General features: G+C 43.8%; 1 protein-coding gene across 3 annotated transcripts; it reads right to left on the bottom strand.

Annotated features, from left to right (window-relative positions):
* Nucleotides 1-64: 64 nt before the first annotated feature.
* Nucleotides 65-23,044, bottom strand: PDCD2L (programmed cell death 2 like). 3 transcript variants are annotated; one of them, XM_045987022.1, is made up of 8 exons: nucleotides 22,915-23,044; nucleotides 22,635-22,801; nucleotides 22,432-22,492; nucleotides 20,866-21,239; nucleotides 18,673-18,783; nucleotides 14,416-14,564; nucleotides 737-863; nucleotides 73-629 (listed from the first exon to the last, which is right to left on the bottom strand). In XM_045987022.1, exons 1-8 carry the CDS (start codon nucleotides 23,020-23,022, stop codon nucleotides 584-586), a joined length of 1,143 nt encoding a protein of 380 aa, XP_045842978.1. In that variant the 5' UTR covers nucleotides 23,023-23,044; the 3' UTR covers nucleotides 73-583. The 3 variants fall into 3 exon arrangements, with proteins under 3 accessions (XP_045842981.1, XP_045842978.1, XP_045842980.1); XM_045987025.1 differs by lacking the exon at nucleotides 18,673-18,783 and having other exon boundaries at nucleotides 65-629; XM_045987024.1 differs by lacking the exon at nucleotides 73-629 and having other exon boundaries at nucleotides 685-863.
* Nucleotides 23,045-27,151: the final 4,107 nt, after the last annotated feature.

The following is a 27,151-nucleotide window of genomic DNA, read 5'->3' as shown; positions in this document are numbered from 1 at the left end:
ATGGTGTTCCCACCAGTGTTATTTGCCAGAGTAGCAGATCAAACTGTTTATAGCAGGTCCCTCACCAATGCAGGTAAGCAGGAAGTCTGTACACAGCTAGTGGGCATGTGTTCATACTGCTGTCAAAGTGTAGCAGAATAGAAGGAGTTGACACAAAAACCAAAAGGAGAAAGGGGAGATTGGAAAAGTGACCACCTGGAAGGAGGGACAATGTCCAGAACAGAGGAAGGGCCCCTTTTCTGTGATACTGCAGGGGCAGAAGGTGGGATGGGGTTAGAGTGGGATCGTGGGTAGGGAGAACACCGGACAGGTCTGAACAGCTAGTGTGGCAGGGTGGGAGCCTTAAGAAGCTGGGGTCAGTCGAGTGATTCAATCAGCATCCAGGGACTGCAACAGAGCACAGCCAAGTACAGCTGCCCCTGGCTCTTCCGTGGCTCTCCCTCCTATAAAGCCCCCTAGATTGCCTGTGCAGGGAACACCCACCTTCGGGGCTGGAGAGGAGCCACATTCTGAGCTGTCACTGTGGAGACAAGCACCTGACCCTGGAAAGGTAGACCAGCCCACAGCCAGAAGTTTCTAAATCTCACCGCAGCCCCAGCACAGGTGCCATAAAGCACAAAGGACCGCCCCTACAACAAAGAGTTAATAATCTGTGAGTCGAAATGAAGCAAAAGTACACAAACCTGGAGACATTAAAATTTGTTTTAATTTATATAAATAAAAGGAAATGCTCTACTTAAATAATGATTCATCTGGGTCTTCTTGTATAATACAAAGTTCTTCCATGGGAGTCTGATGATTTTGAGGCCAGCAACTCTTCTCACATGTGTAAATCAGAACTGTTCCAAATTCTACAGAAAGACCTGAAAGACAAAACATATTCAGGATTCTAACAAAGAGGAAATGTTAGAAGATACACTCAGTATTTGAAGGTTTGCTTACTCTAGAGCAAGACTACCTGAGTTTAAATCCCAGCTCTACCACCTGAGTATGGGACTTCACCGATCTGTAATGACGACTGTATTCATCATGATGATTAGACTGTTGTGAAGAGGGGCTTCTGGGTGACTCAGCTGGGTGTCTGCCTTCAGCTCAGGTCATGACCCCAGGGTCCTGCGACCAAGCCCCACATCTGGCTCCCTGCCCAGCAGGGAGTCCGCTTCTCCTTCTCTCTCTGCCCTTGTCCCTACTTGTGCTTGCGCTCTCTCTCTTTCAAATAAATGAATAAAATCTTTTTTTTTTTTTTATTTTATTTATTTGACAGACAGAGATCACAAGTAGGCAGAGAGGCAGACAGAGAGAAAGGAAGGGAAGCAGACTCCCTGCCAAGCAGAGAGCCCGATGCGGGGCTCGATCCCAGGACCCTGGGATCATGACCTGAGCCGAAGGCAGAGGCTTTAACCCACTGAGCCACCCAGGTGCCCCGATAAATGAATAAAATCTTAAAAAAGAAAAAGATTGGGGGTGCCTGGGTGGCTCAGTGGGTTAAGCCTCTGCCTTTGGCTCAGGTCATGATCTCAGGGTCCTGGGATCCAGCCCCACATTGGGTTCTCTGCTCAGCAGGGAGCCTGCTTCCCCCTCTCTGCCTGCCTCTGCCTACTTGTGATCTCTCTGTCAAATAAATAAATAAAATCTTAAAAAAAAAAAAAAAAGATTGTTGTGAGGAGGATTAAATAAAGTAGTGCACATAAGATACTTGGAACAGAGCCCAGCACATCTTAAGTGCTCAATGTAAAACAAAGAGGTTAAGCAACGAGAAGATAATAGAAGGAAAGAGAATGATGATGCAATATCAGTGTAGCTGGTGTTGCTACAGGAGTGATTTTACCCGATAAGCTGAAAAAATAATTAGGAACAGCAAAACCTGTGTTCACTACCTTCCAGCCACATTCTTCCCCACAGAAAGTGACCACCGATGACGAAAAGCAGATTTAACGGGAAGATATACTTTAAAGTCTTTATTATAACTGTCTACGATACTGTACACTGAAAATCAGGTTTGTTTGTTTTTTTTTTTTCTTTTTTTATTTGACAGAGAGAGCACACAGGCAGGGGGAGCAGCAGGCAGAAGGGGAAGCAGGATCCCCACAGAGCAGGGAGTCTGAAGCGGGACTCCCTCCCAGGACCCTGGAATCATGACCAGAGCCAAAGGCAGGCACTTGCTTAATAAACTGAGCCACCCAGGTACCCCTCACTGAAAATCTGTGATGGGGTTGGGGGACCACCTGGGTGACTCAGTTGGTTAAGCATCTAACTCTTGATATCAGCTCAGGTCTTGATTACAGGATTGCTGAGTTCAAGCCCCTTGTTGGATCGATGCTGGGCATTGAGCCTACTTAAAAAATAATGGGGGGGATACCTGGGTGACTCACTCAGTTAAGCACCCAACTCTTGATTTGAGCTCAAGTCATAATCTCAGGGTCCTGAGATCAAGCCCTGTATCAGGCCCCAAGCTTGGCTCGGAGTCTGCTTGAGGTTTTCCCCCTGCTTACATTCTCTCTCTAAAATAAACAAACAAGGGGCGCCTGGGTGGCTCAGTGGGTTAAGTCGCTGCCTTCGGCTCGGGCCCTGATCTCAGGGTCCTGGGATCGAGTCCCGCATCGGGCTCTCTGCTCAGCAGGGAGCCTGCTTTCCTCTCTCTCTCTCTCTGCCTGCCTCTCTATCTACTTGTGATCTCTCTCTGTCAAATAAATAAATAAAATCTTTAAAAAATAATAATAAAAAAAATAAAATAAACAAACAAAATCTTTTTTTTAAATAATTTTTTAAAAGATTTTATTTATTTATTTGACAGACAAATCATAAGGAGGCAGAGAGGCAGGCATAGAGACGGAAGCAGACTCCCTGCTGAGCAGAGAGCCCAGTCTGGGGCTCGATCCCAGGACCCTGAGACCATGACCTGAGCCGAAGGCAGAGGCATTAACCCACTGAGCCACCCAGGTGCCCCAGGTAAACAAAATCTTAAAAGAAAAAAATTTCACGGGGCTCCTGGCTGGCTCCGTCAGTGGGTCGGGCATGTGACTCTTGACCTCGGGATCATGAGTTCGAGCCCCAAGTTGGGTGTAGAGCTTGCTTACTTACTTACATACATAAGTACTCCACTAAGAGAACACACTACATCCAAAAAGGATTCTCTCTCTCTCTCACACACACACACAGTCCTAAGAGCTTACAGAAATTTGTCAATGGACAGAGCTGTGAAGAATAACACCAAGAAAACATGCTCAACAAGAACTGCTGATTTCAGGGATGCCTGGGTTTCTCAGTTGGTTGGATGACTGCCTTCGGCTCAGGTCATGATCCTGGAGTCCCGGGATCGAGTCCCGCATCGGGCTCCCAGCTCCACGGGAAGTCTGCTTCTCCCTCTGACCTTCTCCTAGCTCGTGCTCTCTCTCACTGTCTCTCTCCCAAATAAATAAATAAAATCTTTAAAAAGAAAAGAACTGCTGATTTCAGAATGGGAAAACGGGAGTCAACAGGAGGGGCTGGAGAACTGGTTTGGAGCCCAAAGGAAAAAACCCTTTGAAAGGAAAATGCAGGCAGGGATAATGGAAAGAAAAGCATCAAAGACAGAACTAACAAAGCCAAATTAGAGCTGATTTGGGAGAGATAAGAAGGCTGGAGTCTGGGAGCTGGTAGCCACCAGGGTAGGAAAAAAGGAAGGGGCGAGAAATCAGATGGAACAAAATACCAAGTAGCAGAGTCCGTGCTGCCTGAGCCCAGGGGCCTGGCACAGCAGAAGGGCAAAGGAGGGGTAGGACAAAGAAGAAGCCATGTGGAGGTCAAAACAGCCCCAATACGCATCTAAGGAAAAACATCAGAAGCCACAAGGAACAGAAAAGAAAGGTGAAACCTAATTACAGGCAGAAAGGAAAGGCTCGAGAGAATCGCCCTGAACAGAGGGAAAGAGGAAAGATGTGAGCACAGGAGAGGAGAAAGGTGACCAAAGCAACTGCTACTGCTCCCGTAGAAAAGCTACAAACGCAACAGAAAAAAATATTCAGAAATTTGAAGGGAAAAAAAAAATAAAGCAAAACTAAATGGAGGTCCGAAAATCCACCCTGTCCCAGGATGAAAGGATTATGGAACAATGCAAGGGCAAGACATATTAATTCAAAGACTGGACTTCACGAATAAAGAGAAATCTACAGGTGCTAGCATAAATGTTAGTTATAAAGTGGGGAGGTGGGGAGGTGGGGAGGTGGAATCAGGCCACCCTCAGATTTCATTCAAAGTCTAAAGATATCAATATAAAGGATCTTAGGGATTTGGAGAAAAACGTACTTCTCTGTGAGACAGGGCCACTGGGAGAGGACAGGAGAGCCAGAAGGACTCTCACTGTGAGGCCATGATAGCACTGGGGCTACCACCGTTGGGAGGAAAGAAAATGGGATCTCAGGATTTTATACACGGGTTGTTCTTCAATGCAAAAGCAGACATTCTGAAGTAAGAATAACAGCTATAAACCCTCCTTAAGGCTATCACTTGACAAACTGTAGCTACCAGACAAGAATCAAAATAAAAGATTCAGGAATGGAAAAGCTCACGGAAAAGAATGGTGTGTGCATGCAAACCATTGAAACAGGGAAAAAAAGCTTATTAGCTGTGACAATCACGGTGAAAGAGTACAGACTTATAACCTCAAAGCAGTACAAATATAAAAATAGGGCACATGGCTGACCCCTAATCTTGGGGTTAAAAATTCAAACCCTACAATGGGCGCAGAGATTACTTGAAGAAATAAAAAAAATCTTTTTTTGTTTTTAAGATTTTATTTATTTATTTGACAGATAGAGATCACAAGTAGGCAGAGAGGCAGGCACAGAGAGAGGAGGAGGCAGGCTCCCTGCGGAGCAGAGAGCCCGATGCAGGTCTGCATCCCAAGACCCAGCGATCACAACCTGAGCTGAAGGCAGAGGCCTAACCCACTGAGCCACCCAGGTGCCCCAATTAAAAAAATCTTAAAAAAAAAACTAAAATATTTGGAGGTGGAGCAGGGCATAAGCTTCCTTATTATAGAAAAAAGCCAAATACATATGATCTAAAATTGAAAAATGGAATGAGGGGCGCCTGCGTGGCTCAGTCATTAAGCGTCTGCCTTGGGCTCAGGTCATGATCCCAGAGTCCTGGGATCAAGCCCCACATCAGGCTCCCTGCTCCGGAAGCCTGCTTCTCCCTCCCCCACTCCCCCTGCTAGTGTTCCCTTTCTTGCTGTATCTGTCTCTATCAAATAAATAAATAAAACCTAAAAAAAAAAAAAAAAAAGAAAGAGAAATGGAATGAGTGTAATGCTCTTAGCTTCAGAAGGATCTTTTAGCAACTAGGTAAAAGAACCCATTGCCTACAGTACAGCAACTGCTTCACATACATTTTTCTTTATGTTGAATTTGCACACATTTCTTCCAATATTCTTAATTAGAACATACTGAATTTTCCTGTTGGTAGAAATTTTTTTCCTAGGGGCGCCAGGGTGCCTCAGTCAGTTAAGCGTCTGCCTTCGCTCACATTATGATCTCAGGGTCCTGGGATCGCGCCCACATGGGGCTCCCTGCTCTGTGGGGACCCTGCTTCTCCATCTCTCTCTGCCTACAGTTCCCCCTGCTTGTGCTCACTCACTCTTTGTCAAGTAAATAAGTAAAATCTTTAAAAAAAAAAAATTTTTTTTCCCAGCTATCTATCTAAACGTTCTGTCTGTATTAATGTCAAGAATGATGACTAGAATGATGTCGACAAATGGTGATTTCCAGGATTCACCAGACATTTATACAAAATCTCCAACATGACATTTGGGGATCAGAAAAATTACAGGAGAGGTGCCTGGCTGACTCAGTCTAATGGAGGATGCAACTCTTTTTTTTTTAAGATTGTATTTATTTCATTGACACAGAGAGAGAAAGATCACAAGAGGGCAGAGAGGCAGGCGGGGGTGGGGGGGTGGGGGGGGAAGGAGGCTCCCTGCTGAGCAGAGAGCCCGATATGGGGCTCGATCCCAGGACCCTGAGATTATGACCTCAGCCCAAGGCAGAGGCTTAACCCACTGTGCCACCAAGGTGCTCCAAGAGCATGTAACTCTTGATCTTGGGTTGTAGGTTCAAGTTCCACGCTGGGTTTAGAGATTACTTAAAAATAAAATCTTAAAAAAAAAAAATTGCAGAAAATAGACACAAGAGTAACAAGTGAAAACTTAAAAAAAAAAACAAACACCAAAAAACAGACCACTTTTTCTTCCTTTTTTTTTTGTAAGTAGGCTCCATGCCCAGCATGGAGCCCAAGGTAGGACTTGTACTCACGACCCTGAGATCAAGACCGGAGCTAAGATCAAGAGTAGAACCCTTAACTAACTGAGCTATCCAGATATCCCTAAACCACTTCTTAAAGATTATAAAAGAACTCATCAAACAAAATGAAACAAAAAGGTGGTATGGAAAAGTTCCAGAGAACAAGGAAGAGCTTTTAGAAACTAAAAATAGAACAGCCAAACCAAATTCAAAAGAAGGGTTAGAAGACAGAACTAACAAAGATGTCAAGTTAAACAGAAGCACTCTATGCTTCATACACTGTATGATTCCATTTTTTTTTTTTTTCTGTATGATTCCATTTGTGTGAAGTTCCAGAGCAGGCAAAATTCTTTTTTTTTTTTTTTTTTTTTTAAAGATTTTATTTATTTATTTGACAGAGAGAGATCACAAGTAGGCAGAGAGGCAAGCAGAGAGAGTGAGAGGGAAGCAGGCTCCCTGCCGAGCAGAGAGGCCGATGCGGGACTCGATCCCAGGACCCTGAGACCATGACCTGAGCCGAAGGCAGTGGCCCAAACCACTGAGCCACCCAGGCGCCCCAAAATTCTTTTTTTTTTTAAGATTTTATTTATTTGACAGATGGAGATCACAGAGAAGCAGGCAGAGAGAGAGGAGGAAGCAGGCTCCACACTAAGCAGAGAGAGAGCCCAATGCGCGGCTCGATCCCAGCACCCTGGGATCATGACCTGAGCCAAAGGCAGAGGCTTTAACCCACTGAGCCACCCAGGCGCCCTGAGCAGGCAAAATTCTTAAGGGGACAGGGGAGAGTGATAAGCCTAGAGAGGGAAGGAGGCCCAAGGGACTTTCTGACCATGCGAACACTCCCCATCTTACTCTGGGAGGTGATTACAAGAGTGTATTTATGTAAAAGTTCATCAAGCTGTAGGCTTCAGACTGGTGTACTTTACTGTGTGCTTTCTTTTTACTTTTTTTAAAAAAGATTTTATTTATTTACTTGGCAGAGAGAGAGACAGCAAGAGAGGGAACACAAGCAGAGAGAGTGGAGAGGGAGAAGCAGGAGGCCCGACATGGGACTCGATCCCAGGACTTTGGGATCATGACCAGAGCTGAATGCAGACGCCCAACGACTGAGCCACCCAGGCGCCCCTGTGCGCTTCCTTTTTAAAAAGGAAGTAGATGGCAAGGATTTCCTGAATATGAAACGAAAAGCACAGGCAACAGAAGTAAAAATAGACAAATTGGACTGTATCAAAATTAAAAACTTCGGTGCACCAAAGGACACAATTAATAGTAAAAAGGCAACCTACAAAACGGAAGAAAACATTTGTAAAAATCACACCTAAAGAGGGGTTCATATCTAGAATATAAAAAGAACTCTTACAACTCAACAACAAGTCAAATAACCTGACTATAAAATGAACAGTAAGACTTGAGCAGACACTTCTCCTAAAATGATATGTAAAATGGCTAACAAGCCATTCATATGAAAAATGCTCAACATCATTAATCATTAGGGAAATGCAAATCGTAATGGATACCATGTCACATCCATTAGGATGGTTACTATTAAAAACAAAAACCGGGGCACTTGGGTGGCTCAGTGGGTTAAATCTCTGCCTTCGGCTCGGGTCATGATCTCAGGGTCCTGGGATTGAGCCCCGCATCAGGCTCTCTGCTCAGTGTGGAGGCTGCTTCCCCCCATCTCTCTCTGTCTGCCTCTCTAACTACTTGTGATCTCTGTCAAATAAATAAATAAAATCTTTAAAAAAAAATAAAAACAAAAAACAAAACAAAACCAAAAAACAAGTGTTGGTGAAGATGTGGAGAAATTGAAATTCTTGTGCACTGTTGATTGGGAATATAAAATGGTGCAGCCACTATGAAAAATGTTACGGTGGCTCCTCAAAGAACTAAAAATAGAATTACTATAAGATCTAGCAATTCTGCTTCGGGTATACATAGTCACAAGAACAGAAAGCAGGATCTTAAAGAAAGATTTGTGCACCCATAATCATAGCAATAATATTCACAATGGCCCAAGAAGCAGGAGCAACCCAAGTATTCAATAAATGAACAAAATGTGATAGATCCATACTACAGAGTATTAGCTTTAAAAGGAAGGAAATTCTGACACACGGTACGACATGGATGAACTTCACTTATGCTAAGTGAAATAAGGCAGTCTCAAAGGACAAATACTATGATTCCACTTCTATGAGGTATCTAAAGTAGTCAAATTCATAGAACCAGAAAGTATAACTGGTCCCCAGGGGTTGAGGAGAGGGGGACATGGCGAGTTGTTAATGGTTATAGAGTTGCAGTTTTGCAAGAGGAAGAAGTTCTGGAGAATGGCTGCATAACAACGTAAATAAGCTAAACGTTACTAAATTGCACTTACAAATGGTTAAGCCGTTAAATTTTATGTTATATATATTTACCACAACTAAAAAGACAAAGTACAAAGTTGAAGAAAACTGGAAAGTGAAATAAAAATCAGAACAAAAAAGAACAGAACCAAAGCAAGTTCCCATAAAGGCACTACAAAAAAAAAAAAAAAAAAGGGAAGAAAATCATCAAAGTTGAAGGACATGAGTTTCTGAACTCAAAACACCTACCAAGTACTCAGCACAATATATACAATTTCAAAATAACAAGGATAAAGTGAAGATTCTGAAAGTGACCTGGAAGTAAGAGTTCCCATTCAAAGGACTAACAGTCAGAATGGGACTGCTTTCTATAGCAACACTGGATGCTAAAAGAATGAGGTAGTATCAGGGCCTCTCGCTGGCTTAGTAGGTGGAGCATGTGATTTCTGATCCTGGGGTTCTAAGTTCAAACCCCATGTTGGGTGTAGAGAATACTTAAATATAAAACCTAAAAATGAATGAATGAATGAAGTAATATCTTTAAAATTTTGAAAAAAATTATTAATGTCTTAGGATTCCATATCTGACTAGTATTGTGAACATAAACATACAAGTATATTTTAGGACCCATAAGACACTTTAGTCTCTATATCCCATGATCCCATCTCAGGAAATTACTAGAGAAAGTGCTATATCAAAACTGAAGGATAGGGGAGCGCCTGGGCGCAGAGGGTTAAGCCTCTGCCTTTGAATCAGGTCATATCCCAGGGTCCTGGGATTGAGCCCCCCATCTGGCTCTCTGCTCAGCAGGGAGCCTGCTTCCCCCTCCCTCTGCCTGCCTCTCTGCCTACTTGTGATCTCTGTCAAATAAATAGATAAAAACTTTAAAAGAGGGGCGCCTGGGTGGCTCAGTGGATTAAGCCGCTGCCTTCGGCTCAGGTCATGATCTCAGGGTCCTGGGATCGAGCCCCGCATCGGGCTCTCTGCTCCGCAGGGAGCCTGCTTCCTCCTCTCTCTCTGCCTGCCTCTCTGCCTACTTGTGATCTCTCTCTCTGTCAAATAAATAAATAAAATCTTAAAAAAAAAAAAAAACTTTAAAAGAAAAAAAAAACTGAAAGGATAAACTGAGAAAGAAGATAAGAGTTCTAGTTAACAGGGGGACCCACTCGGAAGACGGGCAGGGGATACTCAAATAAAGGTGACCCAGGATGACAGCAATGCTAGAAGTATGGAAGGCCTAGAGCTCAGACTAGCTCAGGAGAACTAGGCACACGGGACAGGTCTTCAGGGAAACATGGAGCCAGGTAATCTGGAGTTCAATTTGTGAGGAAAATAACACTGAGAACCTTCAGGAGGGTGTGAAGAGAACTGGCCATAATAATGAAACAGGTAAGGGCGCCTGGGTGGCTCAGTAGGTTAAAGCCTCTTCCTTCGGCCCAGGTCATGATCCCAGGGTCCTGGGATCGAGCCCCTCATCGGGCTCTCTGCTCAGCGGGGAGCCTGCTTCCTCCTCTATCTCTCTCTGCCTGCCTGTCTGCCTACCTGCGATCTCTGTCAAATTAAAAAAAAAAAAAATCTTTAAAAAGAAAAAAAAAAGGTATCTAAATGAATGTTACACTACCACACACACAAAAATCACCTAAATACAAAAAAGAAAGAAAACAGTCACTCATGGAAGAATTAATTGAGAAACAAAAATATCATAAGATATACAGGAAATAAATAGCTATATGGCAGAAGCAAATCCTTCTTTATCACTAACCACATTAAATGTAAATGGATTAAGTCCTATTAAAAAAAGGTACTGGCAGGGCGCCTGGATGGCTCAGTGGGTTGAGCCGCTGCCTTCGGCTCAGGTCATGATCTCAGGGTCCTGGGATTGAGTCCTGCATCCGGCTCTCTGCTCGGCAGGGAGCCTGCTTCCTCCTCTCTCTCTGCCTGCCTCTCTGCCTGCTTGTGATCTTTCTCTGTCAAATAAATAAATAAAATCTTTAAAAAAAAAAAAAAGGTACTGGCAAAAAAAAAAGGGTACTGGCAGATTGGATATAACAAAAATAAAACAAGATCCACCTAGACACCATCTACTAGAGATTCTCTAGATACAGGGACAAAACAGGAATGAAACAAAAGAATAGAAATATATATTCTAAGAAAATACTATAACAATTATAAACATGTATATTTCTACATGTAGAGGCCCAAAATGTATGAAGCAAAAACTGACACAACTGAAGGGAGAAACAGACAGTGCTACAATAATAGCTGACTTCATACCCCACTTATAGTAACCACACACAACCACACACAAGATCAATAAGGAAACAAAGGACTTGACGAGCCTATAAATCAATTAGCACCAACAAGCACATACCAAAAAAAGAAGAAGAGGCACATAGAGAACACTGCACTTAACTATAGCAGTAAACACACTCTTCTCAAGTGCACATAGAATACTGTCTGGGAGACACCATACGTTAGGCAATAGAGTGAGCCTCAGTAAATTAGAAAGACTGAAATCATACGAAGTTATCTTTTCCAATCACAATGATATGAAACTAGAAGTAAGTAATAAAAAGAAAACTGGAGGGGCGCCTGGGTGGCTCAGTGGGTTGGGGCCTCTGCCTTCGGCTCAGGTCATGATTCCCGGGTCCTGGGATCAAGCCCCGCATCGGGCTCTCTGCTTGGTGGGGAGCCTGCTTCCCTTCCTCTCTCTCTGCCTGCCTCTCTGCGTACGTGTGATCTCTGTCTGTCATATAAATAAATTAAATCTTAAAAAAAAAAAAAAGATTTACCCTGAAAAGAAATAAAATAAAGGGCGCCTAGGTGGCTCAGTGGGTTAAAACCCCTGCCTTCAGCTCAGGTCATGATCCCAGGGTCCTGGGATCGAGCCCCTTATCGGGCTCTCTGCTCCTCGGGGAGCCTCCTTCCTCCTCTCTCTCTGGCTGCCTCTCTGCCTACTTGTGATTTCTGTCTGTCAAATAAATAAAATCTATTAAAAAAAATTAAAAAGTAAAAAATTTTAAAAAAAGATTTATACACTATGATCCAGTAAGATTTATCCCAACATGGAAAAGTGGTTAAATATACAATAATCAAAAATTGATGTAATAACACATTAGTAAAATGAACAGAACTGCATGATCATCTCAAGTGATGCAGACAAAGCAACTGACAAAAATCAATACCCTGGGCGCCTGGGTGGCTCAGTGGGTTAAGCCGCTGCCTTCGGCTCAGGTCATGATCTCGGGGTCCTGGGATCGAGTCCCGCATCGGGCTCTCTGCTCAGCAGGGAGCCTGCTTCCCTCTCTCTCTCTCTGCCTGCCTCTCTATCTACTTGTGATCTCGCTCTGTCAAATAAATAAATAAAATCTTTAAAAAAAAAAATACCCTGTAGTGATGAAAATAACTCCATAAACAGAAGGGAAATTCTTTAATCAGGAACAAGATAAGGATGCCCACTCTTGCTACTTCTAATTAACACAGAAGTTTTAGACAGAAGAATTAAGGAAAAAGGAAAAAAAAGAAAAAACAGGCAAAATTGGAAAGAAAGAAATAAAATGATCACTGTTGCAGATGATTTTATCTTCTATGTAGAAAAAAACCTAACCATCCACACAAAAAAATTGGGTTTCATGTATTTTTCCTATTATGTCTATATTCTCCTTCGAAATCTCTGCTTTAGCCTTTCCTTCTTTCTTTGTTTTTGCTGCCTTTGGTTTGTTGATTGGTTTTTTTTTTCAAGTTACTTGCAATATATGTTAGGTCACTGATTTGAGATCTATCTTTGTTTTTTTTAACATATGTGTTTTCAGCTCTAAGTTTTTCTTTGAGCACTGCTTTAAGCACTGCTTTCACTGCCTCTCATAAATACATTCAGCAAAGTTGCAGGACCAACAATCAGTCCGAAAAAAAATTAAAAAAAACAAAATACTTGGAATAAATTTAACCAAGGAGACAAAAGACTTGTACACTGAAAATATAAAACACTACTAAAGGAAACTAAAGGCACAAATAAATGGAAAGACATCCACGTTGGTGAACTGGAAGGATGAATATTGTTAATATAACAGCTCAGTCAGAAGAGTATGCAACTCTCAATCTCCAGATTATGAGTTCAAGCCCTACACCAGGGGTAGAGATTACTAAATAAATAAATAAATAAATGCACGGGTGCCTTGGGTGGCTTGGATGGTTGAGCATCCAACTCTAAGTTTCAGTTCAGGTCATGATCTTAGGGTTGCGACTAAGCCCTGCTCTATGCCCAATGCGTAGCCTGAACTCACGAGCAAGATCAACAGTCACATGCTCTACCAAGGGGACCAGCAAGGTCCTCCTGTTACCTTTATTACAAAAAACTTTTTATTTTTGTTTAAAAAGATCACATAATAATGCTAAAATAATAACTATAATCACGTAAAAGTTGTTTTTTAAAAATTTTTAAGAGATTTAATTATTTATTTTAGAAAGAGAGAGCACGTGAGCATGAGCAGGGGGAGAGGCAGAAGGAGAAGCAATCTCCCCACTGAGCACAGAGCCGAACCCAAGACTTGATTCCAGGACCCTGAGATCATGGCCAGAGCCAAAGGCAGATGCTTAACCAACTGAGCCACCCAGGTGCCCCATAAAAGTTATTTTTTAAAAGAGCACCTGCGTGGATTAGTCCTTGAGCGCCTGCCTTCAGCTCAGGTCATCATCCCAGGGTTCTGGGATCAAATCCCGCACTGGGCTCCCAGCTCAGCAGGAAGCCTGCTTCTTCCTCTCCCACTCCCTCTGCTTGTGTTTCCTCTCACTGTTTCTCTGTCAAATAAATAAATAAATATCTTTAAAAAAAAAGAGTTTTAACCATAAGAGACTATGGACTCTGAAAAACAACCTGAGGGTTTTGAAGGGTCAGGGGTGGGAGGTTGGGGCAACCTGAGGGTTTTGAAGGGTCAGGGGTGGGAGGTTGGGGGAACAGGTGGTGGGTAATGGGGAGGGCACGTTTTGCATGGAGCACTGGGTGTTGTGCAAAAAGAATGAATACTGTTACGCTGAAAAAATAAATAAAATGAGAAAAAAAAAAAAAAAAAAAGAGTTTTTTTTACATTTTTAAAGTAAGCCCTATGCCGAACAGGAGGCTTAAACTCACGATCCCAAGATCAAGGTTCACATGCTCTTCCAACTGAGCCAGCCAGGCGCCCCTGTAAAAGTTATTTCCCACCCCCAGTTGCTTTGTTTTTAAATAATAAATTTTGTCTATAACACCATGCTATTTTTTGGTTTTTGTTTTTAAATAAACTCTACCCCCAATGTGGGACTTGAACTCACAGCCCTGAGATTAAGAGTCACATGCTGCGGGGCGCCTGGGTGGCTCAGTGGGTTAAAGCCTCTGCCTTTGGCTCAGGTCATGATCCCGGGGTCCTGGGATCGAGCCTCGCATCGGGTTCTCTGCTCGACAGGGAGCCTGCTTCCTCCTCTCTCTTTGCCTGCCTCTCTGCCTACTTGTGATCTCTGTCTGTCAAATAAATAAATAAAATCTTAAAAAAAAAAAAAAAGTCACATGCTACACCAACCTAATCAGCCAGGGGCTTCTGCTATGAAAATAATTTTAAGGATAGAAAACTGCTTGCCCTTAAACCAACAAACTGGTATCAGTGTTTGTGTCGGATTGGTTGGATTATAAATTTTCCAAAATTTTTCTAACATGCTTATATTTTATAAGTAAACAAATATGAAATGATAGCCTTTCCTTTTAAAATAATTCCTTATTAGTGCAATAAATCCACAACCTCAATTCATAAAGGACTTATTACCTAAATCAGTGCTTCTGAGCATGCTGACCAGTGCTGGCATAAGCTGAAACTCAAACGTCCTTCGGACTCCACAGTGACTGCAGGCTGGGAGCTCAGTGACTTCTGACGTAGGAGAGGTCAAAAAAAGTGGTTCTCCACTCCAGGAATACCTAAAGCCAGGAAACAAAGAACTCTGAAGGAGGACAACACATAAGTCACATTTCAACATGAGACTGTGCTTTGCAAACTTTGCTTCCTTCTTGCAGAGTACCAGGAGCAAAACCAGACAGCAAAGAAAATCCAAAGGCCCAAAACCTAGCAGCAAGCCTGTAGAGCTCAGCAAGATATCTGAAGTCTTGTCAATGTGTGGTTCAAAGTCTGGATGAAGGCACTAAAGCCAATGTTGAACTGTATCTAACCACAACTGCAACCAAGCCCAGGCTTGGTTTGAGCCAACCACAGAGTAAGCAGACCTGGATCTCCACACTACTGGCCTTACAGAAGGAGGGCCATGCCCTTCTAAGGAGTAAATATTTACTTCAGTATCTACTGTTCTTCAATATATAACGGCAAACAATAAAAAGAAATTAGATATACATGAAAACAGAAAATTAATTAACTGAGAGAGAGAGCATGTGTAAGCTGGGGGGTTGGTGCACGGAGGGCAGAGCAAGACAGAGAGAGAGAACCAGAACCCTAAGCAGGCTCCACACTCAGCACAGAGCCCGATGCAGGTTTCGGTCTCATGATCTGAGTTAAAATCCATAGTCACGCACTTAACTGAGCCACCCAGGTGCCCCAAGAGCGGCAGAAAAATTTAATCCACCAAGACAGTCAAATACAGGAATACCCACTGGGGCGCCCAGGTGGCTCAGTGGGTTAGGCCTCTGCTTTCAGCTCAAGTCATGATCTCGGGTCCTAGGATCAAGTTCCTCATAGGGCTCCCTGCTCAGTGGGGAGCCTACTATTCCCTCTGCCTGCCCCTCCTGCTTGTGTGCTCTCTCAAATAAACAAATAAGATCTTTAAAAAAAAAAAAAAATACCCATAGACAAGATGATGGCATTATCAGAAAGAGACTTAAAATATCAGTGGAAGGGGGACAAAACAAGTAATAAAATATCAATAATAAACATAAAAAAATAAATAAATATATAAAAGAATCTAGCAGAAAAGGTAGACATGCATAGACAGGGAAGTTAGCATAGAAATGGAAACTAAGGGGCGCCTGGGTGGCTCAGTGGTTTAAGCCTCTGCCTTCGGCTCAGGGTCCTGGGATCCTGGGTCCCAGGGTCCTGGGATCGAGTCCCGCATCGGGCTCTCTGCTTGGCGGGGAGCCTGCTTCCTCCTCTCTCTCTCTCTGCCTGTCTCTCTGCCTACTTGTGATCTCTCTCTGTCAAATAAAGAAATAAAATCTTAAAAAAAAAAAAAGAAATGGAAACTAAGAGATTGACAGAGAAATGCTAGAAATGAAAAATGCTGTAGCAGAATAAAGAACTTCATTCAGTAAAAGTTAACAGCAGGTAGAAAACAAGAACAACAAAAATCTGTGAATCTGAGGAAAATAGAAATATACAAAATTAAATAAAAGGTGAAAATAATTTTTAAAAAAACAGGGTCTTTAAAAACCATGGGACAATTTCAAATTGTGTGTCTAATCACACAAGTTAACTGGAGTCCCAGAAAAAGGAAAAAGGACAGAAGAAATATTTGAAGAGATAATGGCCAACATTTTTCCAAAATTCACGAATAGACATCAACACAAAATCCAAAAAGTTCACCAAATCCCAAGCAGGATATATTAAGACATATAGTCACTTAGGTATATAATAGTTTAATTACATAAATGTAACAGAAGAACAACAATAAGAATTACAGCTAATTTCTTTTTTTTTTAAAGATTTTATTTATTTATGGGGATCCTGGGTGGCTCAGTCGTTAAGCATCTGCCTTTGGCTCAGGTCATGATCCCAGGGTGCTGGGATCGAGCCCCACATCGGGCTCCCTGCTCAGTGGGGAGCCTGATTCCCTCTCTCTCTCTGCCTGCTGCTCTGCCTACTTGTGATCTCTCTGCCAAATAAATACATAAAATCTTTAAAAATTAAAAAAAAAAAAGAAACAAAAGAGAGCTAGTGTGGCTATACGGACAGGAGACCAAATATACTCCAAGGATGGAGTATCACCAGAAATAAATAGGAACACTTACTTATAACAAAATCGATTCACCAGATAAATAAGCCTACAAATGGATACATCTTAAAACAGTACCAAAATGCGTGAGACAAACTCTGACAGAATTAAAAGGAAAAAAAGACATATTCACAATTATAGCTGAAGGTTTCGTTACTCCTTCCTCTGTAACTGATAAGCAAGACAAAAGTGATCAGTAATAGAAACTGGTGTTGCAATAACTGGATATTCAGACCAAAAAAGAACCTTGACCTTCATACATTATACACAAAAACTAACTCAGTGAATCACAGACCTAAATGTAAAAACTAAAACCAAAAACTCCTATAAGAAAACACAGGAAATCGGGGCACCTGGGTGGCTCAGTGGGTGCCTTTGGCTCAGGTCGTGATCCCAGGGTCTTGGGATCGAGTCCCACATCGGGTTCTCTGCTCAGCAGGGAGCCTGCTTCCCCTTCTCTGCCTGCCTCTGCCTACTTGTGATCTCTCTGTCAAATAAATAAATAAAATCTTAAATAAATTAATTAATTAAATAAAATGAAAACACAGGAAATCAAACACAACAAATTCTGTTACCTTTGGTTAGACAGAAATTCCTGAGAAAATAAAAAGTTGAGGCTTCCTGGGTGGCTCAGTGGATTAAGCCTCTGCCTTTGGCTCAGGTCATGATTCTGGAGTCCTAGGATGAGCCCCACATTGGGCTCCCTGCTCAGCGGGGTGTCTGCTTCTCCCTCTGTCCCTCCCCCTGCTCCTGCGTCTCTTTTTTCTCAAATAAATAAATACAATCTTAAAAAAAAATTTTTTTTTCCCAAAGATTTAATTTATTTATTTGACAGACAGAGATCACAAGTAGTCAGAGAGGCAGGCAGAGAGGAGGTGGGGGAAGCAGGCTCCCTGCCGAGCAGAGAGCCCGATGCGGGACTCGATCCCAGGACCCTGGGATCATGACCTGAGCTGAAGGCAGACGCTTAACCCACTGAGCCACCCAGGCGCCCCTTAAAAAAAAAATCTTAAGAAAAAAAACAACAAAGCTCTCAAGGTACTGAAAAAATATTATAGAGATTACTCAAGAAAAAAAAATCATACAAGGGGCACATGAGTGGCTCAGTGGGTTAACTGCTTTCAGATCAGGTCATGATCTCAGATTCCTGGGACTGAGCTCCGAGTAGGGCTCCATGCTCAGTGGGAAGCCTGTTTCTCCCTCTCCCTCTGATGCCCGCCCCCCCGCTTGTGTTGTCTTGCTACCAAATAAATTTAAAAAAAAAAATCACACTATATGATCCAAATTATGGGTTTTTTTTTTTTTTTTTTTTAAGCTTTTAAGTAATCTCTATAGTCAATGTAGGACTAGAACTCACAACCCTGAGATCAAGTGTTGCATGCTCTACTGACTGAGCCATCCAGGTGTCCCCCAAATTTTATTTTTTAAAAAATATACAATTCCTGGGGCGCCTGGGTGGCACAGTCAGTTAAGCACCCAACTCTTGGTTTCAGCTCAGGTCAGATCTGAGGGTCATGAGCTTGAGCCCCACAGTGGGCTTAGTACTCAGCATGGAGTCTGCTTGGGATTCTCTCTCCCTTTCTCTGCCCCTCCTGCTCATGCTCTCTCTCTAAAATAATTAAGTCTTTAAAAAACAAACAAAAAAACCCACACAGGGACGCCTGGGTGGCTCAGTCGGTTAAGCTGCTGTCTATGACTTAGGTCATGATCCCAGGGTCTGGGGATCGAGTCCTACATGGGGCTCCTTGCACAGCAGGGAGCCTGCTTCTCTCTCCGCCTGCCTGCCACTCTGCCTGCTTGTACGCACGGGCGTGCTTGCTATCTCTCTCTCTGACAAATAAATAAATAAATAAAATCTTAAAAAATAAACAAAAAACAAAAAACAAACAAACAAAAACCCTATACAAGCCCCACCCACGTGCATGCATCCAAATGCATAAAAAATAAGTGAACATAATACACTAAAATCTTAGCCTCTTGGTTTGTGGAATATTAGATTTTGGTTTTCTCATTTATTTTCCAGCATTTTCCAAGCTAACATGTACTGCTGTTATAGTCAAGAAAAACAATAAAAGAAAAAGTGCCTCTACCTCAAAATCTGCTCCTGACAAGCAGCAATTCTCTTCATGAATTTGTAAAATACCTTATCTCCACTTTTAATTATGGTCTTCTCATATTTTTCATCGCCATTACTAGGAATACTAAAAAAAGAAAAGCAGAAAACACTTTTGAGTGTCTATATCCAGAGAATTATGATATTTAGAAGAGCAAAGAAGATAATGTAGAAATCATAAATTTAAGTGGGACCTGGGTGGCACAGTCAGTCAAATGTCAGACTTGGTTTCGGCTAAGGTCGTGGTCTCAGGGTTGTGGGACTGAGCCCCATGTCATTCTCCGAGGTCAGCTCAGAATCTGACTAGGATTCTCTCTCTCCCTCTGCCCCTCCCAACCCTATCCTGCTCACTCTAAAATAAAGAAATCTTTTTAAAAAAATCATAAATTTAGGGTGCTTGGGCGCCTCAGTCGGTTGAGTGTCTGCCTTCGGCTCAGGTCATGATCCCAGTGTCCTGGGACCGAGCCCTGCATCAGGGACCCTGCTTTTCCCTCTCCCTCTGCCGCTCCCACGTTTGTGCTGCCTCTCTCGGTCAAATAAATAGACAAAATCTTTACAAAAATTAAAATAAAAATAAATAAAAATAAAAAATCATAAATTTATTTTTTTGTTGTTTTTTTAAAGATTTTACTTATGAGAGAGAAAGAGAGAGGGTGTGCGCATGAGCAGGAGGAAGGAGAAGAGGGAGAAGCAGGCTTCCTGCTGAGCAAGGAGCCCTATGTGGGACTTGATCCCAGGACTCTGGGGTCATGATCCGTGCCGAAGGCAGCCACTTAACCGACTGAGCCACCCAGGTGCCCCCCAAAATCATAAATTTAATACCTTCTATTATCTGGCAGTAATCCCCTACCCACCAGTCTCCCAAGCCCTGCTCCCTAGCCATTTTCAACTCTGGGATAATTATTTGCAGTTTTAAAAGTCCTTATGCTCATTGACTATCTCCATTTCTTTCCCCATTATGGATTATTTTTAACTCAGTCTGTAAGCAGCCCAACTTTATTCTGAAATGCTTACAAAAGAAACAGCTCTGGTAAAGAACCAGGTTATGTCTCCAAATACCCAACCGTAATTCTTCTATAACAGCAAAAATGATTATTCTTACTTCTTTAAAGGGCTTTGATTTATAAAGCCTTTCAAGACCTACTCTCTTGGGGCACCATGAGATCCTGGGATCGAGCCCCACATCGGGCTCTCTGTTCAGCGGGGAGCCTGCTTCCCCCTCTCTCTCTGCCTGCCTCTCTGCCTACTTGTGATTTCTGTCAAAAAAATAAATAAAATCTTAAAAAAAAAACAACCCACCAAACCTACTGTCTCACTGATTCCTAAAACCATCTGATGACACAGACAACAGAGATATCAACATGACTCTCATTTCACTGGTGAGAGCTGAGGCTCCGGGAGGGTCTTTGACATCCCAGGCCAGTTCCTGAGCGGGTGGCTCAGTGGGTTAAGCCGCTGCCTTCGGCTCAGGTCATGATCTCGGGGTCCTGGGATCGAGTCCCACATCGGGCTCTCTGCTCAGCGGAGAGCCTGCTTCCCTTCTTCTCTCTCTGCCTGCCTCTCTTGTGATTTCTCTCTGTCAAATAAATAAATAAACAAAAACAAAAACAAAAAAAAAACAAATGGCATTTTGCTAACTTACTTGTCTGAGCTAATCATTTAAAAAAGAAAAGAAAGGGGGCGCCTGGGTGGCTCAGTGGATTAAGCCGCTGCCTTCAGCTCAGGTCATGATCTCAGGGTCCTGGGATCGAGCCCCGCATCAGGCTCTCTGCTCCGCAGGGAGCCTGCTTCCTCCTCTCTCTCTGCCTGTCTCTCTGCCTACTTGTGATCTCTCTTTGTCAAATAAATAAATAAAATCTTAAAAAAAAAAAAAAAAGAAAAGAAAGAGACAGTAAACATGTTCTTCTGTAAAAGCTGTCAGCCCTAACTTCCTTGCTCATCTTTTGGAGGGTACTTAGAGCAGTGTTTTCCAGCTAACCCAACAGTGGCTCATAAGATTGCCTTGTCTCTGTTTCCCTTTCTCATCCAAGAGGAACAAAGCAGAAAGGTCCTACACAGACAAGTTCTGCTTGAAAATGTTTCCCCAAGTACTAGAATCAAACCAAAGGGTACCTACTGTGGCGGCTTCCTGATCAAGTCCCCTCTCACACTCAGCAGCACACATTCTCACCTTTGGGAAAGCAACTGTTCCATATCCACTCCTTCCTTCTGCTGATATTCCCTCAGAAGACTATGAGCGTGATCCAGACTGACAACGTCCCCGTAATCGTCCTCATCGACAACACAGATATAGTACGGCAGGAACTGTGGTGCCACAGAAGGCAAGGCCATCTCTTCCCCAGGAGAAACAGGAGGAGCAGCGCCCATGACGGTATCCTGCAGGTGGAGATCTTGGAGCTGGGCAGTACAATCTGTGTCCTCGGCACTGCTGGAATCATTTCCAAAATGCAAGGTAAGCTGTGGTGGCAGCGCCTCCTCACTGTCACTCCCCCAGTCATCTGCACCTTCGCACCAATCCTCAGCTGCAAGGCCGTTTTCCTGTTTCTAGAAGAATATCCAGTGAATGAAGCCCAAGCACATTTGGGTGATCTCACCTATCCCCTTGGCTTGAGCTATCCATTCCCTCACCTTCCCGAGGGAGACGTCACGCAGCACCTTCCCCTCTTGCACACTCTGACTCAACTTCCTGGACCCCATACACTCAAAGCATGTTGGAGGTAACAAAAATTCTCTTCCCTTTCCAGGGGCAGCATGGCCAATGTGGGAGAGTGATTTCTTCAACCATCTATTCCAAACCCTTTCAGTTGTGCTTCATGTATTACAGAAGCTAGCAGGAGAAAACTACATTTCCCAGACTCCTTAGCAGCTAGGGTTTCAGATATGATCAAAGGCAGGCTACTCAGGTCTACTGGGGAAACACAAACTTGAAACAGAATGAGGCGGAAAGAGAGGTCACCAAGCAAAAGTCTGTAGATGGATACAAAGCAAGGATTTGGAGCCAAAAGATCTGACAAGGGCAGCTTCCAGTTTGCCAGACGACATCTCAGCTTTCCGACTGCAGGTGTCGCACATGGTATAAGGGGTGGTTGACAGGCCAGTTCTGAGGTGTGGTTCTGGAAGTCATTCCTGGAGTGGCCCCCTCCAATCTATCCAGGGTTAATAAAAACCCAATTCTGTCTAGGCTTTAAAAAGTCAGTGCTTTTCTATTATCTGCAACCCAACGCTGACGTATATAAGCAGATACCACATCTTCATCTCTTCATTCCTGGTACTGCTAGTACCAGGCCTGGCACACGTTTAGAGCTCGGAGTAAACATAAGCGCACATTTACAGGCAAAACGAGACTGAATTTTGTTCTACAGCTACCAACTTGTCCATCTTTTGGATTCAATAAATTCAGACCTTTTTCTCATTGTCTGTTATTTCCACATACACATTATCACAGGAACTGTGTTTACTATAAACACATATACTTCGCACACAATCACATACACGTATACATCCATACTTGGTCCCAAACAGAAACATCAGCGAGTCATGTGCCTCAAGGCCTTCAAGGTATATTAAAAGAAAAAACGAACAAAATCTTAAGGAGAGCATTTCACAGTTCAGGAAAGTCTAAAAACCATTCCAACGTACTTAAAAAGACCACGGCTGAAAGTTTATCTTAAAGGATATTCTAGAAAACACTCTCAAGTCACAGCAAGTCGTAATATGCTAATAACAACTGGTTTACCTGAGTGTCCTGCGCCTCCCTCTCTCGCATCTGCAGACACTGGGAACGGAACACCTTCCAGCTTCAGGGTAAAGATAAATGGCAGTAAGGCTCCAATGCTGACCACCAGCCAGCTGGCCAGCCCTATCCCGTATGGCCCGTGCGGACCCCCAGCTCTCGCCCATTCATAAAATTCCGAGGCAGCTCGGAACTTCCCCGCCTACCTGCGCGCCCCGCCGCTGCCGCACCTCGGGAGGGGGCAGGCGAACACGTGCAGTAGCCGGTGAAACGGGGAGCCTTCCAGGGGGCAGTACACCTGCACGACCAGGGCAAGAGGCTGCCTGCAACGTTCACACACTGGCCTCGGCGCTGCTACCGCCGGCAGGGCGTCCTGAGGGCAAGGGAAGCGCTCAAAATTCCGGCTCTGCTCATGGACCTCACCCACTCCCTCACCCCGTTGCCTTCACCAGCACCCGCCGATCCCGGCCGCGGCGATCCACTCACCGGAAGGCCGCCTAGCTTGCTAGCAGTCCAGGCGCCCGGCCCCGTTGGGCGGCCATGCACTGCAGTGTCCCGAAGCCCGAGCAGCACGGGCTTCTGAAAAGCCGCCATGACGACGAGGCACCCACGTGGAAAGGCGAACTACGGCGACCGAGACGGGACGCCTCTCCGCGCACGCGCACCGGCTTCACCTCCGAGACGGCCCCGCCCCCTTAAGATCCTTCCGAGGATTAGGTCCCCTGAGCTGCGCCGGTAGCTGGCTGCTGTTGCGGGCTCAAGATCCGGAAGCCCCAGACATAGGTGCCTCCGAATGCTCTTGAGGTAGGAAGAACGCACCATCTGGTATGAAGTAGTCTTGCCAAAAGATTTTACCTAAGTGGAATAATAGTAATGTTAAGACAAAAAAAAGTAATTTTTACAGGTACACGTTGAAATGTTTATACATTATGGAGTGGGCCACGAGTTGACAACTGTTGAGATTTGGCGTCAGACACATAGAGATCTATTATACTACTTGACTTTTATGTGTTTGGAATTTTCTGTAAGGGAAAAAATTTTCTTTTTAATGCCTGTGGCACAACCTAGGTGAATTTTGAAAACATCATGCTAAGTGAAAGAAGCCAGACACAAAAGTCCAAGTTCTGGAAAAGTGTACCTCAAAGAAAGAGATCAGATCAATTGTTGCCAGGGTTTGGGTTCATGGGGTTTGACCACAAAGGGGTGCCAGAAATCTCCCTCTTCAGATAATGAAAATTCTGTGTATCTCACGTGTGGTGGTTGTATTTGTCAGAACTCAAAACTGCACCCCCAAAAAAGGTACATTTTTCTGTATGTAAATTTTACCTCAACCCGATTTTTTTTTCCGATTTTTTTTTTAAAGATTTCATTTATTTATTTGACAGAGATTACAAGTAGGCAAAGAGGCAGACAGAGAGAGAGAGGAGGAAGCAGGGTCCCTGCTGTGCAGAAAGCCCTATGCAGGGCTGGATCCCAGGACCCGGGGATCATGACCTGAGCAAAAGGCAGAGGATTTTTACCACTGAGCCACCCAGGCGCCCAACCTCAACCTGATTTTTTAAAAAACACAGAATGCGGAGCATCTGGGTGGTTAAAGCAGAGGCTTTAACCCACTGAGCCACCCAGGCACCCCAAGGACTGACATTTTTAAGCAGGACATAAATGCCTTATATGTTCGACTCCAGCCCCAGCACAGACCTGGAGACGAAACCACTTTGCTACTGGTTTATCATTGCCAATCTGCTTTAAAAGCTTTAGAAAGCACTGTGAAGTCTGACCTTGGTCTAGTCAGAGGCTGGATGACTTGGCAGATATTTGTTACTTTAGCTAAGTTTCCCAGGGTATATATTCCGGTTATGGCAAAAAGAGAGAGACTTCGGGGTGCCTGGGTGGCTCAGTGGGTTAAAGCCTCTGCCTTTGGCTCAGGTCATGATCCCAGGGTCCTGGGATCGAGCCCTGCATCGGGCTCTCTGCTCAGCGGGGAGCCTGCTTCCTCCTCTCTCTGCCTGCCTCTCTGCCTACTTGTAATCTCTGTCTGTCAAATAAATAAATAAAATCTTTTTTTTTTAAAAGAAAGAGAGACTTCAAAACTGGCATTCTTGCTACACAGCAAGACATCTTCCAGCCGTTAATGAGCTTTCTCCATCATCAGTCACCTGTTCACATAACACTACTGACTACAGCCCCTTGTTCAAAGTGTGATCACAGCATGAAGGCTTATTACTTAAGATGAATTTTCGAGATGTTAATTGCTGCCCCATTCTGGAATTCCAGAAGCAATTTAACATCAAATTTGATACTAACATTATTTTGGTGTCCTTGGAACAGTGTTAACAAGATGCTGTGATGTATGTGTGATTGGAAGCAATCCACTTAATGATTTTATAGGGTTTGGACTTCCCTGACAGACTCACATATAAATCAAGGTGATATTTATGTGTGTGTATATGTAATCTCTGCCTCCTGACCTGGGGCTCGAACTCACAACCCAGAGAGCAATGGTGGCTTGCTCCACGGACTGAGCCTGCCAGGTGCTCCTTGTTTGTATTTATCTGAGCAAGTACAGAATGAAGACGTTGAAGGCTGCTTGAATCTCACGTTGAAGAGCTGTTCATGGCGGTTTTTATGTACCAACTTAACTAGGCTAGGAGGTGCCCAAATACCTGGTAAAGTGTTATTTCTGGGATTGTCTGTGATGGTGTTACCAGAAAAGGACAGCATTTCCATCAGTAGACTGAGTGACAAAGCTCTGCCCTTTCCAGTGTGGGTGGGCATCACCCAGTCTTTGGAGGACCCTAAGAGGACAAAAAGGCAGGGGAAGGGTGAATTCTCTTAGTGAGCTGGGACATCCATCTTCTCCTGCCCTCAGACATCAGATCCTGGTTCTCAGGCCTTCAGACTCAGACTGAAAGCTACCTGTTCCGGTTTCCCTGGTTCTCCAGCTTGTGAATATCATATCGTGGGACTTCTCAGCCTCTGTAATCACGTTTGCCAATTCTCATGATACATCTCCTCACGTCTATCTATATCCTACTGGTTATGTTTCTCTGGAGAACCCTGAATAATACACTGTTCAGGAACTCACAACCACTGGCCGCCAGAGGACAAGCGGAGGCCACAAGGGAGGATAGTGGTGGTGAAGGGGGGAAGAGAGCAAGGCGGGGCCAAGGGACCTGTGGCCAACTGACCCATGCAAGTTCCTCCTGCATAAAGCAAGACAGGAGACATGGCAGCTGGCTAGAGGAGCAGTGGTCCCACTCCTAACAGATCCTTCATGTGAAGCCAAGTTAGCCTGAGGGGCTCTGCCACCTGGAATTTTTCTCTCTCTAGACTTTTTTTGTGCTTGCTTTTTTGGAATAGAGATGCCTCCAATGGGAAAAGACCTTCACTTTTCATCAGCTACATTAAGAAAGCAGGTGGGTTGGGGCACCTCAGTGGTGCAGTTGGTTAAGCATCCAAGACTCTTGGTTTTGGTTCAGGCTATGATCTCAGGGTCATGAGGTCGAGTCCTGTGTTGGGCTCCATGCTCAGCACAGAGGCTGCTTGAGTTTCTCTCCCTCCCTCCGGCTCCTGCTCTCTTTCTCTCTAAAATTTTTAAAAAAAAGAAGGGCGTCTGGGTGGCTCAGTGGGTTGAGCCTCTGCCTTCAGCTCAGGTCGTGATCCTAGGGTCCTGAATGGGGCTCTCTGCTCAGCAGGGAGCCTGCTTCCTTTCCTCTCTCTCTGCCTGCCTCTCTGCCTACTTGTAATCTCTGTATGTCAAATAAATACATAAAATCTTTTAAATAAATAAAAATCTTTGAAAAAAAAAATTAAATGTAGTAAAGAAAGGAAGTGGGTTGCCAGGAGCCTCGACAGGGCCTAATGGTCAAAAAACATCTTTAGATCACATCTACTGAAATGAGAAGTGGGCATTCACTTTTGGAATTTAAAAAAAAGGCAAAACAAACAATAGAGAAGTGCTAAGAATTTCTGAGTATTATTTTATGCAGACACTGGCACCTGCATGGTCACACTTTCTGTAATTAGGACATTCCTCCATTTGAACCTTCCTCGGTGCGGTCTGCCTTCTCTTTATGGGAGCAAAAATACAAATCCTGGCTTTCCTTGAGGAAGGCACATGACTGAGCCAGAGTACAACGCAGAAGTGGGTGACCCAGGAGAGACTGGGGTGAAGACAACTGTGATGACAGGGTGGAGGGTAGCAGGGCTTTGGGAAAGGGGAGCAGTCTTCCTGTCCAGACTATGTTGTGATCCCTAGGGTGTAGATCCCGGAAGCTCAGCCTCTAGTCTGCCTGTCAGTTCAGCTCATCAACATTTTAAAATAAAATTCCCCTTCTACCTAGTTGGCCAAAAATAATTATTTGACATCTTGAATAGAAAATAAAACGGCGCTGGGTGGCTCAGTGGGTTAAGCCTCTGCCTTTAGCTCAGGTCATGATCTCAGGGTCCTGGGATCAAGTCCCGCATCGGGCTCTCTGCTCGGCAGGGAGCCTGCTTCCTCCTCTCTCTCTCTGCCTGCCTCTCTGCCTACTTCTGATCTCTCTGTCAAATAAATTAAAAAAAGGAAAAGAAAAGGGTGATTTGTTAAAAATCCTTTTTTTCAACGTCTGTCTTATAAAAGGAAAGAATTACCCAAGAATCTGGCCAGAAGATGAGCGTCACCCTTGATCAGGACTGGGTATTCACCCAAAATGGACATAATCTCATGCAGGTTCTTAGAACT

The sequence above is a fragment of the Meles meles genome, chromosome 19 (genome assembly GCF_922984935.1).
Source record: "Meles meles chromosome 19, mMelMel3.1 paternal haplotype, whole genome shotgun sequence".
In the NCBI taxonomy this organism is placed as follows: domain Eukaryota; kingdom Metazoa; phylum Chordata; class Mammalia; order Carnivora; family Mustelidae; genus Meles; species Meles meles.
The sequence above is the reverse complement of the archived record's forward strand: the minus strand, read 5'-3'. Positions and strand labels throughout refer to the sequence as shown.